Here is a 20,994-nt window from a genome sequence, read left to right as displayed (position 1 = left end):
CAGATTTAGAAAAGAAAACCAGGATTACGCTCTGATACCATGACAAAACTTAGACAAGAAGCAGAGATTGTGTTTTGTTGTCTTAATCTTATTCAGGCGATAAAAGCCAGTACTTATACAAGAAGAAGATGAAACCTAATTAAAAGAGCTTACAAAGGAAAAGACTAAAATGGGGCAAATAAATATTGACTAAACCCATTGACTAAACTCTAATCGATGTACGTAAGTAATATAAAGTAGCAACATCTTCAACATGTTTCTCGGTATCACTGGGGCGAAGACGACTGGTGGCTCAATTGCTGTAAGGATCTTATCAGAGAGTTAGCCTCAAAAATCCTCAGCACGCCAAAGGATGCACGGATTCCAAAGACCTACGTACGAGCAGAAGGATCAAGATCCCAAACGGATGATATTGACGAAAGGTCCGAATCAGAGGCAGCATATGGAAGACTTAAAGGGACGAATCCAGAGATCATTCCCAGCTCACTTCCCGACGCTAGCTAGCTGAACAAGTCTTAAAGGAACGTCGAACATATAGCTTCCGGCTCTGTTTTTCTTTCTGCAGGTTCACTGTATTTTTCATTCGTCTCTTCTTCTCTGATCGCATAGAAACATATTATGTTACGCAACTTTAGTTAGATTTATAACTGATCGAAAGAAGATGATAAGAAAACCCAAGATCTTTGAGCCCTCTCTCTTGGTAATTAATAATACTCTTAAGTCTCTAAATTGTAAATCACAAGAGTTCTCTCTATCGTTGATGATTTGGTCAATTTGCTGAAGCACCCCTCTTCTCACCAATCCGTATAATGAGATCGCCATTTCCAATCTAGGGTCAATATTTTCTTCTTCCAAAACTGCTCATCCTGTAAATTAAAGACGACGAAGACGAGCAAGAAATATATGAGTGCCCAGTAGCTGCAAACACAATACAAGTAAAAATGATTAGATTCATGTTCGCAACTTGTCAACGTAATGTTTTCTTTTAATCGAAACCAGAGGTATTTGTCTATAAATTGAGAATTGACTGAAATTAAACACTATATAACTGGAATAATATCATTTATTAGCCTCTTATAGGATAAACAAAATACACATTATGTAATATACTCCACTGTCGATTATTAGATATAAAAATATTAATATACTGTAGTAGATTACTAGTATTCAATTTTACAGATAACCATTTTAGTCATATTTACTACCATTACTTACAAAAGAGACATTATATATAATACCATGTATTTTCTATATAATACTGTTCTATTTAAATAATATTATAATTATATGAAAGTTTTGAAAAAAAGTTAAAGTAAATAGATGAATTTGCAATTTTCATAAATAAAATTTGCTTAAACTAAAATGAAAATTTAGAATATTCTTTTTCAGAAAAAAAAAAAATACGTTAGGGTGAAAAACACATCTATTATACTATAGGTTTTGCTTTTATTTTGGAGGTAAATATAGATAAATACATTTGGAAACAGTCTCCTCCGCCTCTGTTAAAATTGTAATTATCAAATGTATGTTAGAATATTGAGAGGAAGAAGAAAAGAAATAGAACAAAACAGAGCAAGAGACAAAGTCTCTTCTCTTTTAAGAAGACAAGAACGAAATCTGAAATTTATATTTACAATGAAACTTGTTTTCTTTTGTTTTACAACACACTACACTTATATATAAGTTGTACGGTCGTAACCGTTGGTAACTTGTCACAACCGACAACTTGAAACAACAGATCTAATGACACACCTGTATACACACCTCTTCACTAACTATAGACACATTGTTCATTTAATTATAGAACATAATAAGACCAAACTCAATTACAAACTAACAATGTAAAGGTTAAAATATATTTTTCATAAGATCCGATCTCTCTCTCACACAGGTCACGGCATGGGAATCACGTCATCAGCAGATCTGAAACCGGAGAATCCCAATCCCAAATCTCAAAACAACTCAGAGGAATTGGGAGATGATGATTCGTCGTCGTCAAGTGTTTGGCGAGATCGATTACGAGAGTTTATGGAAGAAGGTGGTGGTTGCAAAGAATCATATAATGTTTTTCGAGATTGCACTGAAGAAGCTGAGAAGAACAATGAAAGTATCGGTAAGTGTTTGCCGATGCTGAACAAGTGTATGGAGGCCCATTCCGATTACTATCAACCTATTCTCGCAGCCGAGAAAGCTGCTTTAGAACGGTTAACCAAGGGTTTCAACAAGCTCCCAACGGTTGGGAAAGTTTCAGATCATCAACAAAACGACGAGGAAGAAGAAGAAGAAGAAGAGAGGGTATTAGCTTTCCTCAAAGGTGGTGCTTGCAAAGATTCCTTTATGGCTTGGCTTGATTGTTCTGAGGAAGCTGAGAGAAACAAACAAGATTTCATCACTAAGTGTGCTCGAGTCTCTGCTACGTTATCCAAGTGTTTGGATGATCATTCTGATTACTATCATCCGGTTCTCACTTTGGCTAAAACTGCTGAAGAACACATGGAGAAGGAGCTCGAAGGTTTTTTTTTTGTTTTTAATGTTTTGAAAATATATGATTGGTGTGACAGTCTTGTTCACCACATTCTTTCAAAAGATATGATTGATTGCAAACTAGGATCAGAGACCGTTCGCAAATTAGGTACGAAGAGTTTCAAAGTTGAATAGAAAGAATCATATAGACTGAAATGAACAATCTGAAGAATATGTTTTTTTTTACGAGAATTTACCACTAGTGATCGAACCTTATGTGTTACCATCTGACAGAACAAAAAAGAAGAAGAAGAGAGACTGTGTAAACAGTTTAATGGGCTTTGGTAGCTAAAGAGTATTGTATATTCACGGGTATTCTGAAACTACTAATCGTCTTTATCATCATCTTCATCGTAGTTGAACGGTAATGGAACCGACTTGAAAGCTCGGTATTTCCCGACATTGTTCAAATGCTCGTTCTCTAATCTGTTTTTTTCCACAATCCAAACAAAAACAGAGCGTTACTAATTGGAATGTTAATGCAACACATTTTGTGGTTGTCAGTGTAATTTGAGTTTTGAAGTTTTTTTTTTTTCACCTGAAGAAGTTCCATATACCACGACGAATGATCTCAAGACTAGCCACAATGCTAACCATCGTCTGTCTATGCATGAAGGAAAAGTGGAAGTCCAGAACCGTCTGGATCCACGCAAATCTCAGCAGGACATTCAGAACCTGGTACATGTTCCAAGATCAGTTGCTATAAAAACATCGTTTACTTGATGATGAAAAAGTGTTCTTGAGACTCACCATGGCTATGAAGTATACTTTCTTCTGAGGAACGAGGAGTTTATCTCGAAGCCAACGGTTTTTGGATTTCCTGTTTAGAAGACCCCAATCATGGACAAAGTCCCACCAAGTGCAGAATATTGCAGCTATAAATGAGGAGACAGCGGCTAAAACCCTCCACGCGACTTGACCTTTTTGGATGCTGTAAGCCGTTCTCAAGCAAACCGCCACTATAGTCAAGAAGTACTTGAGTCCGTTGTACCCTTGTTCCGGGTTTTTTTCCTCAACTAGCCGTCTCAGGCACTGTATGAGTAACAAGGTTTCGTTATGGACTGCTAAAATTTTGGATTTTTATTTTTGAGGGCAGTAACTATCTACCTGAAGGAGGCGTGAGACATAAGGGATGACAGCAACAATGAAGAAGAAAGTGTTGTAGACATCAGATTCTTTGCAAGTGCTTTTTCTTTTTGCGAAGTCTCCCCAACCATAGTAACATATATAGAACTCGATGCTTCGAAGCGCTTGAACCTGGCTAGTTAATTGATCTCCCAAGAAGAAATCAGGCAATGTAACCTGCATGGGAAAAGGACGGTCAATACCTAACTAGAATAGGAATTTTACAGCATTCTATTTGGTTGATGAGCTTATTTCATCTCTGATTAATTACCTTGTAAAGTGGAGCGGCAAGGCAATGAAACAGACAAGTGAGGAAGAAATAGCGGCTCGAGCGGTAAAAGTAGTTGAATGGCAGGATTAGAATCATGAACATAGCCTGTTAAAGTAGATCGAAAACACAAATCACAGAGTTACTATGCAATTTTTTATAGTAAAAAAACCTTAAAAACTCGTATTTCCGGGTTTGGGGACTTACAACAAGTAGGATAAGAGGAAGAAGTTCAGTTTTGGCTTTATAGTCTTTCGTTTTGGGGTCTGCCTCCATGTCAAGATTGGCGAGAACACAAAGCAATGCAAACACTCCAATGCTGAAACCAACAAGCAGGACTTGTCTGTATCCAAGTTCAGTACCTTGCTTGAACCCAAATATGAAGGAATAGTTTACTCGGTATCGCCTCCAGTAGTATATATTACCAGCATACATGATGATGTGCAGCACGATAAACCCGAATAAACTGCAAGCAACAGGAACATTCTAAACAACACATTCCAACACAAATGCTCGATATATAACTTCTTAAGATGGCCAAGTTACTAAGCTCTTACCTATAAAGAGGGAACATAGTATTCATGTATTCCTTCTGGCCTTCTTTTTCCAAGAGATTTCGGGTACGGATGATGGCGACAAGAGCCACTATAAGAGAGAAAACGCATCCAGCCGTGAAACCTGAAACCAAATTTCCTCATAAGCACCACAAAGTTTGAAAAATACAAATTGTTATGCAAGTTAATGATTTGTTTACCTGTAGAAAATGTAGTTCTATGTCTCTCTCGTTTTGCTGTAGGTCGTAGAATGTTCATTGCTTTAGCTCGATTAGCATTAGCAAAATGCTTTATAAATGTTGCTTCAACACGCTCCATGAGTCTCATAACCTGTCATAACAGAGCATGGATACGTGAATTGAAAAAACAGAGGAATTGATGAAGTTTACTTATCCAAATAAGAAAATTAATCTCATAAAACATCTTTTTACCTCATCAGAGCTTCCCAAGGTTGAACTATCAACCACTTTCATGTAAGTCCTCGTTGCACCTCTCGACGTTATCTATAAATAAAAAGACATTTCGTCGAACACATTACAGTCATTCTTCTGAAACATATAAAACCCTCCACAAAATCAAAAAAATCTCAAATCTTACCTTATCATACTTCTTCAATATCTTCGAAAACGCCAATACATTCAAAAAACTGCATAAAAATTATCAAAAACTCAAAATCAAAAAACCCATCAAAAAGAAAAATTCAAACTTTAAAGAAAAAAACACAAACGAACCTATAGCTTTTGAGAAGGCGAAGCTTATGATAAAACTCAATGAAAGCACGTTTGAGACTCTCTTCGACTTTCATCAGATTCTCTCTGCTGAATTTTAACTCAGTGTGATTCGGTACTTTGAGAACTCCTTTAATGGTTGAACGAGGCGTCTCTTTTGTGTTGTTGATCTTGACTCGATCAAGAACTTCGAGCGGAGCTGGTCTCGCTGCTCTCATTCTACTCGTAGTTACGTCGTTGACTGCTCCGGATGAAACCACCGAGGTTTCGTTTTCTTCTTCTTCTTCTTCGTCTTCATCAACTTCCATTAGCCCAGCTCTGCTCGAGCCTCCTTCTTGTATAACTTCCAAGTGCTCTTGACTTCGAATTTTCACTACAAATTTGAAATTTTTCGGTTTGGTATAAATTACGGTAACATAAAATTTAAATTAAACCGGGAATTAAATTTAACCAATTCTAATCCGGTTTTGGTACAGTGCCGTGTATAAAATGATCTAGCTTGCATGTAACCAAAACGTTTAGATGTTCAAAACCAGATTATTTAATTATATTATGAAGATATCATAAAAAATCCAAACGTATTAAAACAAAATTTAAAAAAAAAAAAAACAGTTCAGTAGGTAGTATATGACTCAGATTCAAGTGGACAAAATAAAAAAATCATTAAAAATCAAATCTCACTAAGATAATTTTAAATACCAAAAAATGACTTTGTTCATTGTTTAAGTCTGGAAAAAAATATATATACATTAACTCTAATCAGGATTTTGATACAATTGTTACGATATGGTTTGATTAAGCCGGTGGGAAGAAATGTAAACAAAATCAAATCCGTCTTTGATTACTAAGAAATCTTTTTATAAACATTATTGTGGGCTGGCACCATCAAATTTAATCAATCTTAGACATAAACTGATAAAAGTGGACCAGAATTTAAATTCGTGTTTCTGTCTTTCCATAAAGTCGGTGAGTTAGGTGACTAGAGTAGATACGTGTATTAAATTATATGCTTACTAGATTTGGCTCCGGCGGGAGTTGAAGCAGAGAGAGCCGCCGCGGAAGTAGCTATATCTGACGCTAATCGAGTTATCTCCACCGTTCTTTCTTCCCATCGCCACCCATCTGGATTCTCAACTTTGACACGAAACGCTATCAAAGCGTCCATTTGTTTGTTAAGCATGGCAGCTTCTTTCAAAACTTCTTCAACTTTCTCTTTGTAAAACTTTTCAACCTTGTTGAACTCATCGTCTAGTCTCCGGAAAAACACTAGCTCGTACTCTCCTCCTTCCTCCGCCGCCATCAGAAACGTTGTTTCGCAGCCGTGACCCGAGGTTGTGTTAACAAGAATCGGTCCCGGCGTCGTGGATGATGTTGCCGTCAACTGTACACCTTCTTCGACATCATGAGGATGACCGCGTTTGTGTCTTCCAGGGGTCGAGACTAAACCGCTGAACGCACGGTATAGAGTCATTTTCCGGTTTAGTCCTCCGCTGTTCTTGGCACCACCATGAGAAGGATGTGCATTGTTGGTTCTGCGTTGGAATCTGACGATTTCTTTGAGACGTTTTTTGAGGAAGTCGTAATCCATGTAAGCTTGTTGCCACTCTGGCACCATTTGAGACGAGAACTCTTTCCCGAACTTCATGTTTTGGATTCTTGAAACGAATCGAATCTATCTTTCTTGTTTGAATCTCTCTTGTTTATGTGTTTTTTTAAAAAAAATTGTTAAAATCTATACTTTATGTTTGTGTCTGAAGAGGAAGAGTCCTATATGGCTATATATATACAAAAGAGAGAAACAGAGAGACTAGGTCGTTTATGGTTTGTTTTTTTTTTTTTTAAGGAATGTTATAAAGATTATGATTAGAAAAATTGTTTCTAGTTAAAGTAATTAACTTTATAGCTTTCTGAATCATCTTTATTGAATTCTTTTCAACGTGAATTCAGAGAGGGCAACTAAAAAAAGCGCGTGGGTACTATATGTTCAAATATAGAAATTCGAAATCCATTTTTTGTTATTGCTCTTTCGGTTATAAATAATTTTATGTTTCTAGTCCTTACGGTATAGTAACAATTTGTCAAATAGATTTCGATATTTTACATTAACCGTAGTAATGTGAAACATCGTACTTCAGCTTTTACTTTTTAGTGTGAGAAATAGGACATTTTATTTCCCTTTATTTTACTCGTTCTTGCAAGAGATATATTTAAAAAATAACCGCGTTGATCTATCGGTTGAAAAATATAGGTGAGTAATATCCTATATTAATAAGAAGCACACTCTTAAAAAAATTGATGTGTCCGTCGTCAGAGAACTGTGTGCATCTTTTAATAAAATACCTTTAAATTTTTTACTTAATAACATTCACATGCCATTATATTTTTTAAAAAAATAATTAACTAAATAATAATTAGATATATCATTTTTCACACAAATTTAAATATCACATACTAAAACTAATTAAATAATTACATACTATTTTAAAGCAAAATTTTATTAAGATTTATTTACAAATATACAAGTCAAAGTTATATTGATTTCTTAAAATCAATATAAGTAAAATAATATAAAAAGGCTATTAAAACATATCAATTAATATAAATTTAATAAAAATAAAGAATATATACCTTATTAACCAGATAACTTATTAAACATATAACTTATTAACATAATCATGTTATTTTTTATGTTAGTATTATTACCATAATAATTTAAATAATAAGCTTTCAATAGTTATTATAATTGAATATAAATAGAAGTATATTACCCCTCAATTATCTCCAACTCATTAAAAGAAACTTAATTCTCAATAAATATAGATTTATATCTATTCATAAATAAATATAAAATGACAACAAATTAGGGGATATCATGATGTGTGATTATTTATATATATATATATATATATATATCTAAGTTTGTAAACTAATTAATCTCAACATTTAGTGTGATTAATCATAAAAAATTTAAATATTGATAACTAAATAGGAATATACGTTCTAATTGTATATTCATCTATGTACTATTAAAAAAGAATGAGACAATTAACCATTATCATTATAAATAAACTTAGTACCAAAAAAAATCATAATATATTTTAAAAGAGTGATTATTAGATTATGCAAAATTGTTATATTTACTCGATAAACCATAAATATAAATTTGATTTTAAAACACACAAAATATATATTGCCATAAATTGTATATTTTATAGATATTTTCTTTTCCACATTTACATATTTCACGGGTGAAATGTATTCTTACACGAATACGTTGATTTTGGAATTTTGGTCATTTTTCATAATGGTTTTTTTTGTAATAATCCATCGTTTAAATAGCCAAATCAAAATATTAAATCAATAAATTTGATTATCTTCAGAAAATTTAGCTTAGAATCCAATTGTTACTAACATATAATAAAATTAAATAATTAAACTACTGAGTAATTTAGTATATGTTGTTATGGTTACATAAGAAACATGCAAAATTGTTATGATTACAAAATAAAACATAAAAAGATATGAATTTGATTTTTAAACCACACAAAAGACATGTTGCAATAAATAGTAACATTTTATCAATATTTTCTCTACAATAAAATTTCTTATATATTCAAAAAACACAGTTTAAATAAATAAATAAAAAAACTTTAGTTACATATTATGTTTGACATAAATATATAGTAGTTTTAGGATAATAATTTTATTTATAATAATTTTTTAAAAATCGGTATATTTCGCACGTAGTTCGTAGTTAAATTATTAATCAAATAATATGAGTTAATTAGTCCCCTCGTAAAGATTCATAAAGATTAGTCTTAAATTGACTTATATGATTATGATTAATTAATCCATCAATCAGTGGGTCATCTCTCGAGAAATTTGATATCCCTAGTGGACGACTCTCTCTGGTCTCGGTGTCAGACCCACTTGGGCGGCTCAAGGTCGATATGGTAATAGTATTGTCATTGCTAAGTGAATAGTTTTGAACCTAAAAAGTTGCTTTACACGTAAATATGTATGCATAATTGCATATGATATAAAATATTCCTATTTGTAATTCTGTTTGAGTATTTTATGAACGTAAATTACGTGGCATGGCACTAATCAACGTAAGTTACGTACGTGCGTGAAAAAAATAAGAACAAGAAATACAAGATTGCAAGTTATTACGAAGAGAATTAAAAAAGCGGATTATAATCATTTGATCAAGTTGGTCAAATTATATAACCTGGTTTTTAACCAAACAAATAATTAGTTTTGAAAAGTTGAATTAATATGACACTTGAACGGACAAAGAACAAATGCATCACTTCTAGTTTTTTTTTTTTTTTTTGTATCATCACTTATAGTTATATCAAACAATAAGATACTTCTGGTATAATAATTAATAAATGTGACAAAATTGGTTATATGTACAATCAACATTCAACACTGCCAATCGTTTTCGAGTTATTTATATCTCACCAACAGCTGTTGATAGTCGATTTTAAAGGTCTCACATCGATCACCAATGATGAATTGCCAATGAATAGCCTTATTTTTCCAATAAGGCTATGTTTTTCACACCAAACAAAAAATAAGGCTATGTTTTTTCACACCAAAAAAAATAAGGCTATGTTTTAATTTCAATTTTATCACTTATATGTTATATCATAGTGTTGGATTGATATCCTTTAAGTATAGTACAATTTTTTTGTTTTTTTTTTGTTTTTTGTTTTTAAAGAGTAGTTTAAATAGTATATCAAATGGATTAGTTAAAATATAGCTATACTATGTGTATATCAAATGGGTATTCTTTATTCTTTATATCTATCAATATTAGTATCTATATATATATATATGTATGTATTATTAGCCATCCATTTTGACCTTCTCAAAACACTTAAATTAATTATCAGAGTACGTCGAACTAAAAGGAAGCCTTTTCACCTAGACCTAGCTATAGAATTATAATAAGTATATAAGAATACCATACTAAAAGTAGATTTTTTTTCTATTTTCGTACGTCCATATGTATTATAAATAAAATAAGATATGTTATTGGCAAAGAAAGAAGAAAATAATTATATAAGCGGATAGATTTTAGTTGACCAATCCCTGAATTAAATCGATCCAACAACCATCACGTCATGTCGTCATCCAGATTATTGACTGAGTTTTGTGGTTTTCGTGACAAGTATTTTTCTCAGGTCTTTGATTTAAAAATTGGGCCGATGAGTGAGTTATTATCAGGTTAGGTACCACGCGAGTCTCTGCGCGAGAAGCGGTTTTTATAAGAATCTGTGTTCTTCACATTTTGGTATTTAATTTTCCAAGACAAATTTCGTATATTTTGACAAAGAAAAAGTCTAATTGAGTTGACAAAAAAAAGAAAGTCTAATTGCATATTATCAACTGAATCAGTCCTATCAAACTTAAAGAACAAAAAAACTAAAAAGTATTCAAAATGGACGAAGTGTCTCTAATCCCGAGGCATTCTGATCGTGCCTTAACTGTAACTGGGTGTGGTGGTCTCATATCCCGTGGATTGTGGACCGTGGTCAAGGCAGCACACGAGAATGGAAAGTTCCGCTCCTTTACGTTTTATTATTTTTTACTCTTTCAAAGTCTTTTTTGTAATTATTATTATTAATTAGATGATACGACCAAATTATCGATAATTACTTTACTCTTTCAAAGTATATTAATTAATATTTATGCCTCTTTTAGTATGGATGGATTAATTTAGATTATAGTTTTTGGTTTGATATTTGGTTTTTTTTTTGATAAATTTTAGTTTTAATATAATTTTGAAAGACGAATTTTTTGATATTTTTTTCTTGTTTATTTACAAAAAAAGGAGAAAAGGAAGATGTCATGGCTTTTTCTTAAAATCTAAAATTATGTGGATTCTAGTTTTTGCCATTGAATGTTTGTAGTTGTTGTAATGGTTTTTTTGTTTTTATTTTTAAGAATCTACTTTTTTATCTATTCAAGATTTTGTAAAGATGGTTTTTCTAAAATTTAGAAGATTTTAAAAATCTAGGAAAATTTATTTTGGTTACATTCGACAAGATTCTCAAAACTCAAAAGTTGAAAAATCAAAATAACCAAACCGAATTCACCGAAATAGGAACCGTCTTGTTTGAGGTTTTCACTAAAACCGTCTTGTTTGAGGTTTTCACTTTCCCTATTAAAAAAATAGGTGACATTATTTATATGTTATGTTATTATTTTTTTTTATTTTGTAAAATGTAAAAAATAAAACTTATAATCTAGAATCCAAAAACTAAAAACTATAATCTAAAAACTATTTAAAATCTAATGAATGGCCTTTGTCAAAAATTGCAAAGAAAATCTAAAAACTGGTATTCCTATTATTCAGGCCATGAATGGTTGTTGGTTTTTAAATAGTTTTTAGATTATAGTTTTTAATTTTTAGGCCATCAATGGTTATTAGATTTTAGCGCTTATCAAACATATGATGAATCATTAGCGCTTACAACCGTAATCCCCACTAATTGAAGGCAACTCTGGACTGGTGCTGGTATACGGTCTTGTTGAACAACACCAACCGTGTGAATGGCCACAACCATTTGTTCGCAGAAGATTGGCAAGACTCTCGAGTACCTCCCTTGCGGTTGATCCGGCTGGCACCTGCGCAGATTGGACATCCCAATACACCACCACCTCATCGAAATTGAAAGAAGCCCAAGCCGTAGCCATAGAAAAGAAGCCATTGAAATGTAAACTAGGGTTTATGCTTTGAGAAATAGAAAGGTTTATGATGTGAGAGATCGTGTTTATATATGGGCTATAAGTAGGGTTTTTTTATGAACTTTCAAACTTTACTTTAAAAAAACTCATTATATATATATATATACCAGAAACTAAAAGAAAAATTAAAAATAAAAACAATTTAAAGAAATATACAAATATACCATTGATATCCTAAATTTGAATGCTCTTTGAGAAAGTTTAAAGAGATTTATTTCTTCTAAGGCCTTGAAATGTTTACTAGTTTTTAGGTAGTTTTTGGATTTTGATTGTTTGAAAATCTATTTTTTTATCATTCAAAATTTTCAAAAAATAGATTCCCTTAACTTTAGGGAAACTAGTTTTTGAGTGGTTTTTTTTCAATTTCAAAGAGAAACTAAAAGCCATGTTTTTGTGAAATTTTTTTCTTTCAATGATAATATGTTTTATTTTTGATTTTTAGATTTAAAAATCAATAGCAAAATCAAAAAACCAAAAAAATCAAAAACCAAAATCCAAAAGCTAAAATCTAAAAACCAAAAACCAACTAAAATCTATAAACCATTCATGGCCTAAAATCTTGATTGGAGAAAAGATAGATTTTTGAAAAACAAATCCAAAAATTATGTTAGAATCTATCACCATTCAAGGCCTATTTATTGTATACAAGATTATTTAAAGTTTTAAACACTATATGCTTATTCATTTCTGATTTTTATATACGTAAGTAAACTCAATGAACAACAATCATTTGCATCTAATCACTTTGTATCTGATTTTTTTTTTAATCTATAAAACTCATTAGAAATCATGAGTTAATGATTTATATTAATTTTAAATCAATCGAAAACGCTTGTTGTTCAAGAAAAAAATACTTATCTTATATTTGATGGAGACTGTGTGTACAGGATTTGTATAATTGACCACTAACTTACAAACTCAACACTTATTTTGATAGTTGATAATAAGTAAAAATCATTAATCTCATATATAAAAGTAAGGTTTTGGTCTCTCCTTATTGGTTGATTTTCATTTAATACTTTCTATTTTTTTTTTTGCTTTCTAATTGTTTAATTGCTTTAAATAATATTTAAGTCCTAATTAACACAATACATTTAATTCATACAATAAAATAAAATTATAACTGAAAATAAAATAAATTATGCATTAATCATATTCCAACACTCAATTTTATTCAAACACAATAAATACTATTTGTAACTCCAATAATTTAAAATGTAACTTCCATCAATTTTTATCATATAATTAAGCGTTGTCTCATTCTCTCATATTGACATTTTTTACTTTCTCATTTTCACATTCTCTCATTCTCTTCCACAATATCTCAAATCATTTTTTTTTATGTTTTCAATTTCTTATTTTTGTTGTATGGATTACAAAAAACCAAATGAAATATCATTGTAAAATTTTAATTTTAGAGACTACATGATATATATATTTTACATTGTTTTTATATTTAAAGATTCATCTCCATTATCTAATTTGAATTATCATCTTATAAGTAATCATTCTCTCCTCCTCTCTCACCAATATCAAATGTTGTTATATCTAATATGTGTTGTAAGAGTTTGATTCTATATTTTAATTTAGAAAGTATTATATAATTAACATTATTTTCAAATTTTATTTTATTTATATAAAAATAAAATATTTCTTTTATATTTCTTGCCTTTATAATCTATTCATATTTATTTTTAAAATTTCCATAGCTAAATTTAAATTCACATATGTTAGTTTTAACAAAAAATCAAGTTTATTTGAGAATCTGTTTTAAAAGGTTTATCTTCATTATCTATTTTAGATTAGCATCTTACAAGTCATTATTTTTCATACTCTTACAATATTCACCACATAATAAGATCATGAAGTTAAAAAGATCCATCTCTAATTCTCTATTATGTACTTTGGTTATCTCACATATTCATGTATCATTTTTAATAATTTAGAATGATCAATATAATTATCCATTTATAAAGTCTATTTTATTTTGTAAAGTCTATTCTGTTTTGTGATCCAATAGATAAATATGTAAAGATCAATATAATATTTATATTATTTAAGATTTGAGGTTTTTGAAAACAAAAAGAACTTAATTATAAAAAAAATTGATTTTCTTGATTTAAGCAAAATGAAAAAATGATTCCAAAAATAAATCATGTTAAACTGGAAGTGAAATATGGAAAATAATATAATTATTAAAATACCATTTAACTGAATCCTCTAAAGATGAAACCATTAGTATGAAATCTAGCACTATAAATTAAATTGATGAGTGAAAAAAAAAAGATTGAAGTTATTCTTGGGGTTTTAAAAAATCTTTAGATTGAAGTCCATATAATTTTTAAAAAAAAACTAATTTAGTTTGTCACTTCAAAAGTAATATTTTTAATTTGGAATATTATGTGTGAGTGTTGAGTTTATATCAACAAAACAATCAAAAAGTGTAAGTTTAAACTTTGATTGAGCCACTTGGTATTCTTTTTCTTTTAATTCAAAAATAAATAAAAATATTTATTTATAATTAACCCACTTTTAAAGACATTTAACTCAAATGTAACTCCTACCCAATAATTTTACATTCATTCCTCCCACTAATATATTTCTCTTTCAAAAAGGTTTTTGGTAAAATTTTAATATTTTTTAATTATTTAATTGCTTTTTTAATTATTTAATTGCTTTAAACTTTGAAATGAGAAATATTCTATATACAATAATTTTATACGTAGTTACTAAATTTTTTGATAATTTATTTGATTCAATTTTAATATACTACAGTCTTATGTTTACAATGTCATTAAGAAGAAATCTTTAAATCAATGTTTAATCTATAAAACATGATCATAAACATAGATTCTCTCATATTAGGAAAATGTTTAAATTTCTATATTATTATTTATATTAATATAGCTAATCAATTTGTAATATTTTTGTAGTATTGGTTAATTATTTTTTTATAGCAAAGTTTATATATTTTAAATTTTGTATAATAAATAACCATACCAAAAAATGTTGACAGGAGTGTTATTTTGAGAAATTGTTTCAAAATTTTTTGAGATTCATACATTAGTATAATTTTTTTGAGATTATACATTAGTAAAACAATATTTTAGTTTAAGAAAATTTAAGAAATATAATCAAAACTATTATAAATACACGAATGCGTGAACTAAGTTTACATAAAAGCTTAAGTAGGCCTTGGCCTTTTTAATAATGGGCCTTCTACATTTTGATTCTTCAATAGATATTCTTTTATTTTCTAAGTTAGAAAAGAACTCATGTCTGTGACATATTATCCACACTCTGTATTTCACTGATACTAACCCCGCCAACGGAAAACCACCATGTCAGCCTCCGTCGCCGTCGTGACGGGTTTTCTCCGTCTCCCTTCAATTCAAAAGTCTCAAAACTCTTCCTTTCTCTTCTCTCGACCCAAGAGATCTTTGGTGAGACCCATCTCCGCTTCAAGCTCAGAATTGCCGGAAAATGTTCGGAACTTCTGGAAATGGCTGGGGGACCAAGGAGTCGTCTCCGGGAAGTATCCGGCAGAACCTGCGGTTGTACAGGAAGGATTAGGACTTGTAGCCAGGCGTGATATTGGAAGAAACGAGGTCGTATTGGAGATTCCTAAGCGGTTGTGGATAAACCCAGAGACAGTTACGGCTTCCAAGATCGGACCTTTATGCGGAGGATTGAAGCCGTGGGTTTCAGTTGCTCTGTTTTTGGTCAGAGAGAAGTATTCACAAGAGTCCTCGTGGAGAGTTTATCTTGATATGCTTCCTCAATCTACTGATTCTACTGTCTTCTGGTGGGTTTTCTCCTTCTCTGATCATCAGTCACGGAACTGTTTGTTCAAAGTTTGGTTTCTCTGGCTCACAGTTAGCTAATGATATGTCTTCTTTGTGAAATGCTCCAGTACAGGTCAGAAGAGGAGCTTGCTGAGCTCAAAGGTTAATCCTTTTACCCTTTCTTCTTCTTCTTTCCATATACAGATCATTGTTTAGATTCACACCGACTGGTTTGGGAATTAGCTGTTGATTCACTAGTAGTAGCTGATGATGAATCAAGGGATAGTTGAGCAAAACATTATTTAACTTATGTGGTTTTTGTTGTTTGGCTCAGGGACTCAACTGTTGAGCACCACATTGGGTGTGAAAGAGTATGTGGAGAATGAATTCTTGAAACTGGAACAGGAGATATTACTGCTCAACAAAGATCTCTTCTCATCCCGCATAACACTTGATGACTTTATCTGGGCGTTTGGGATTCTCAAGTCGAGGGCGTTTTCTCGCCTTCGTGGCCAGAACCTTGTCTTGATCCCTCTTGCTGATTTGGTAAGCTCCAGTAAATAACTATCCATATAAGCGACAGCTATATTCTTTATTCAGATAATGTCTTAGTTGCAAAGAATCTTCATACATTGATGCAGAGAATCTCTGACTACAATGTTTCACTTTGAACAGATAAACCATAACCCTGCGATAACGACAGAAGATTATGCATACGAGATCAAAGGAGCTGGCCTTTTCTCTAGAGATCTCTTATTTTCCTTGAAGTCACCTGTTTATGTTGAAGCAGGTCAGCAGGTAAACTTCAGACACTGTTACTTAGTTTAATCCCTCAAGAGTATAAGATCAAACCCACTTAATGCTGTGTGGGTGGTCTATTCCACAGGTATACATTCAATATGATCTGAACAAAAGCAATGCAGAACTTGCTCTGGACTATGGTTTTGTGGAATCAAACCCTAACCGAAACTCATATACTTTGACCATAGATATACCCGAATCAGACCCATTCTATGGGGATAAGTTGGATATTGCTGAGACTAACGGGATGGGTGAGACCGGATACTTCGACATAGTAGACGGCCAGACTCTTCCCGCTGGCATGCTTCAGTACCTTCGGCTTGTTGCCCTTGGCGGTTCAGATGCTTTCTTATTAGAATCTATCTTCAATAACACCATATGGGGCCATCTTGAATTGCCTGTAAGTCGTTCAAACGAGGAACTAATATGCCGTGTTGTCAGAGATGCCTGCAAGTCTGCTCTGTCTGGTTTTAGTACCACCATTGAAGAGGTATATATATGTTCGAGCTATTTTCTTGTACTGTCTTTGCAGCTACTTTACACTCATTTCATTTCTTGCTCGTCTTCATTGTCTTTCGTAGGATGAGAAGCTTCTGGAAGAAGGAAAGCTTAATCACAGGTTGGAAATTGCTCTTAAGATACGGATTGGTGAGAAGAGGGTGCTTCAGCAAATCGACCAAATCTTCAAGGATAGAGAGCTTGAGCTTGATGTTTTAGAGTATTACCAAGAGAGAAGGCTCAAAGATCTTGGTTTGGTTGGCGAGCAAGGGGATATCATCTTCTGGGAAACCAAGTGAGAATTAGCTTAGCTCGTATAGAAGTCCTGCAAGAACAAACTCAGGGCCCGAAAGAAGATCTTACTGGTTTGGTCTCCGACGGCAAAGAGTTGAATCAACCTCGAGACAAAAGAGTTAAAGGAAGAGACCACAATCTGTATATTAAGCTATTGCCAAAAAGCAACTTTTTTGAAATTTCTATAAGATGAGACAAAATCTTCTTTTAGTTACATCTTAACTTACGTAAAACAATCAAATTAAGATCAGCAACTATGCAGGAAAGCTGAAAAAGTTACAAACAAAAAAATAGAAAAAAAAAACTCGGGGAAGGAACTATGCAGCTCCCGTTCAAGTATTTGGCATGCCGTCCTCTTGCAGAAGCAACGAGATAATATGCTAAAAACATGACTTCATCAACGTGTTAATTTGGAATTTCTATGGCCAAACAGGTCGTGGCAATTTGTACCTTCACAAAGACACTCTTGAGGGTTTGCGTAGAAGTAATCTTCCTCCTTAGGTTTGTCAGAGATTACTCTTCGTTGCGTAGGTGCCCCTGTTCGTTTCTCATGAGCTACCTTGACGGCTACTGCAAACTGATCCCACGTGAGGGTCTTGTTGTGATGCAAGTCTAGTAGCTCCACGAGTCTCTTACGGTCAAGCAGGACTGTCTTCTTATATCCAAGGTATCTGCAAATTCAACACATAAATACCAATTGTGTTTTTATATAGAATTACAGGTATGATTTGATTAACACTAACTTGTCAGTTGTCATGAAAATGAATGCATTCGATACCAAAACAATTACCTCCGATGACCTTCCACCACTTTTGCCATGTTTCCATCATAGGTAGGAATAAAAGTGTTGCTGGCTACAGATACCATAAAATCTAAAGCAGCCATTTGAGATGAATGGTTCTGAAACTGTTGCAGCTCCGTTGACTCCAGTAGCATTTCCTTCTTTACCTATAACAACATGTGTGCAAAACTTCTAAGAAAACATTCATATGTAATATAAGATGCAGTTTATCACTCACTGTAGCAAGAAAAGGGAAACCAGGACGGGTAGACTCACAATTCTCGGGAATGCTTCCCTTAAAACGGATAGCCTATGCTCACTCCCATAAATCTCACCAGCTGCAATGTATATCTGCGTATTTTTCTCGAATCCCAGTGCTTTTAGAACCAATGCTACCTCCTCTGGCGTCAGAGGACAAAGCCCTTGCGCCCTCCTCTCCTCAGAGACTATCTCCTTCTCTCTCCACCAGGGATATGTGTACCTAAAGAACACAAAAATGGACCCATACATTTAACAACAAAATATCATCTTTTTAGTCGGAACACCAATTCAGGGCAGATGTTTTGAAGACAAACCTCATCTTTTTTAATTCTTCAGCTTCTTCCGCAGTGCAACCATGAGTGCAGCCAGAGAAAGCTAACATGTCCATCTCATATCTCAGATGCAAAGCCACAAAAGGCCCTCTTTGTTGTAGAATTCGAACTAACTTAGATCCCAAAGCCTCAAGCTGTGGAGTGAACTTAAGTCCCTGGAAGTTCACCCGGCACCTGAGCCACTGTAGAGGGAGCGGAAGACCATTGTTTGCCAGACGGGTGTCAGTCCTATTGAAGTGTACAACTTTATGTTTGCTGAAAAGGGGTAATACCTGAACAAGAAATTTAACCAATCACAAATGCAGAAAGACACACTACTATGTCGTTGTGGTAAGTATAGTGTCAAAGGAAGCAAAACAGGAAACTAGACATGAACAGCACAAACCTACCTGCTTCAAGTAATAATTTTCATCAGACCAGCTCACAGGAGGCATTTCGAACATTTGATAACCATACTTCTTTGTATACCGTTTAGGAAGCCTCCTTAAGATCCGAACTTCATCTCTTAATGAATCAATGAAATGTCTCACATTAAAAATATCCTCAAAACCACTGCAAACCAAAACAAATTAGGATGCTTTAGATCGCTAGAAAGATAGACATATATCAGAAGTGAAAGATCTTCTAAAAAGATAGAAAGAATGAATACCTAGGATCAGACCAGAAAGATGTTTTGTCAAGCTCAGGAACAACGAGAGTGAGGTTTAATAGGCGAGCAACAGTCACCATATCACATATCTGAAAACAACATCAAATTCAGAATTTTGGAAAACATCAAATCTGAATCGAAAGCAATTAAAAGCAAGTGACCAACCGCGGATCGCATTTGATTCAATCCACCATTACAGGATACAAGTAGTATACCATTGCTTGTATAATTTCCTACAAAAACGAAATCAATAATCTCGTTAAAACTCTGAAGCACCAACGTGAACCCTAAACGCCGCCCAAAAAAATAGAGAGAAAACAAACACTGACTGGGAGGAGGAAGAGGAGGTGGCAAAGGAAGAAGCTCGATAGGGGCAGAGAATCTGGAAATCTGATTGGTTAATAAACCAGTGAAGATCCGGGAATGCCAAAGCTCACCGGCGGCGAAAAGCTGAACCAAACACGTCCAAACCAGAATGCTGGAACAAACTCTAACGAACCACACTTGTACACGAGGCTTGGGAACTGCCGAAGGAGGCGGAAGCTTATTATTAATATCGCTTCGCGCCTGAGTAGTAGTCACACTCTCCGATCTAACTTCCATCTCCCTCCTCCGACGATCGTCTTCGCCGCTTCATGAGATTAAAAAAATTTCTAAAACCTAAATAAAAAATTCTCCGATCTTGTGAATTTTTTTATCCTTCAAAAATGGAGAAATTGATAAAATTAGAAGAGAAACGCGAAATGAAATGCTTCTCTTCTCTCTTCCTTGTGTGTCAAAGGTTTGAATCTCGAGGTGTTTTTATTTTTTCCCGAGTAAATTCGAAATTAAGAAGACGAAGAAGAAGAAAAAAAAAATTCACGAGACGGGACAAAAAAAGAAAGAAGGAGGTGGTAACGGTGAGAAAGATGGGAAATAAGTTAATAACCGTCAAGTGTCTTCTTCATTCTATTTATTATTTTCCCCACAGAGACACAATTCATTCTATTTGCATTTTTTAAAAATATATCATTTCCTAAAGCTTTAACTTAACTAAATAAATACCAAAAGAAAAATATTAGAAAAACATAGTAGTAGCCTAATAAGTATTAAATAGAGATTCGAAGAAAAAAATATTAATTGTCAAGAACAAAGATTTCAAGAACATTCAACTCTGAATACTACTATAATAAGAAGAAGGAAAGAAAGATGACACATAATGCCTTTTTGGTAGTCGTTGTCATTCGTCGTCAACGAATTCACCTAATTGTTCTCTTCCTCCCTAACTTTATTTATTGTGTCAATCTATTTATTGCACTAATCACGTTTCAGTTAAGAAAAACTGTTTAATCTCTAATTAATATTGTAAGACTTATTGTTATAACTTATAAAAAAAAAAAAAAAAAAAAATGAAATGAAATTATCACTCATAACCTCAACTCAGTATTGTATTTGCTTTGCATTATTAACATCCCTTCCAAGAAAAGTTACTATTTCTCCTTTACCAAAAAAAAAAAAAAAAAAAAAAACTTGAGTACAGTTATTTTCTTGATCAAGTTTAAAATTAACATTTCTGAAATGATTTGAGTAAAAAATCTGGAAGAGTTATTTATATATTCTGCTAATTTTGGGGTTGTACACTTGAGAAGACAAGTCC

At 32.7% G+C, this 20,994-nt stretch overlaps 4 protein-coding genes across 4 annotated transcripts; 2 read left to right on the top strand and 2 right to left on the bottom strand.

Annotated features, from left to right (window-relative positions):
- Positions 1–1,853: 1,853 nt before the first annotated feature.
- Positions 1,854–2,679, top strand: LOC104759211 (uncharacterized). Its single transcript, XM_010482166.2, has one exon. The coding sequence runs from the start codon at positions 1,900–1,902 to the stop codon at positions 2,656–2,658; it is 759 nt and encodes a 252-aa protein (XP_010480468.2). The 5' UTR covers positions 1,854–1,899; the 3' UTR covers positions 2,659–2,679.
- On the bottom strand, positions 2,651–7,205 carry LOC104755699 (phosphate transporter PHO1 homolog 3). Its single transcript, XM_010478135.3, has 12 exons — positions 6,213–7,205; positions 5,202–5,571; positions 5,068–5,116; positions 4,902–4,973; positions 4,671–4,800; positions 4,474–4,594; positions 4,124–4,382; positions 3,920–4,024; positions 3,631–3,825; positions 3,274–3,555; positions 3,062–3,198; positions 2,651–2,949 (listed from the first exon to the last, which is right to left on the bottom strand). The coding sequence occupies exons 1-12, from the start codon at positions 6,841–6,843 to the stop codon at positions 2,850–2,852; spliced, it is 2,451 nt and encodes an 816-aa protein (XP_010476437.2). The 5' UTR covers positions 6,844–7,205; the 3' UTR covers positions 2,651–2,849.
- An 8,010-nt stretch (positions 7,206–15,215) lies between these two features.
- LSMT-L (Rubisco methyltransferase family protein) lies at positions 15,216–17,549 on the top strand. The gene is made up of 6 exons (XM_010478133.3): positions 15,216–15,762; positions 15,876–15,904; positions 16,077–16,288; positions 16,418–16,540; positions 16,629–17,033; positions 17,125–17,549. The coding sequence occupies exons 1-6, from the start codon at positions 15,299–15,301 to the stop codon at positions 17,338–17,340; spliced, it is 1,449 nt and encodes a 482-aa protein (XP_010476435.1). The 5' UTR covers positions 15,216–15,298; the 3' UTR covers positions 17,341–17,549.
- LOC104755698 (rhamnogalacturonan I rhamnosyltransferase 1) lies at positions 17,476–20,324 on the bottom strand. The gene is made up of 8 exons (XM_010478134.3): positions 19,688–20,324; positions 19,524–19,591; positions 19,359–19,447; positions 19,099–19,261; positions 18,692–18,981; positions 18,393–18,597; positions 18,126–18,283; positions 17,476–18,006 (listed from the first exon to the last, which is right to left on the bottom strand). Exons 1-8 carry the CDS (start codon positions 19,959–19,961, stop codon positions 17,733–17,735), a joined length of 1,521 nt encoding a protein of 506 aa, XP_010476436.1. The 5' UTR covers positions 19,962–20,324; the 3' UTR covers positions 17,476–17,732.
- Positions 20,325–20,994: the final 670 nt, after the last annotated feature.

This window comes from Camelina sativa, chromosome 17 (genome assembly GCF_030686135.1).
Source record: "Camelina sativa cultivar CO46 ecotype springtype chromosome 17, ASM3068613v1".
Classification (NCBI taxonomy): domain Eukaryota; kingdom Viridiplantae; phylum Streptophyta; class Magnoliopsida; order Brassicales; family Brassicaceae; genus Camelina; species Camelina sativa.
Note: the sequence above shows the minus strand (reverse complement) of the source record. Positions and strands in the feature narration are given on the sequence as shown.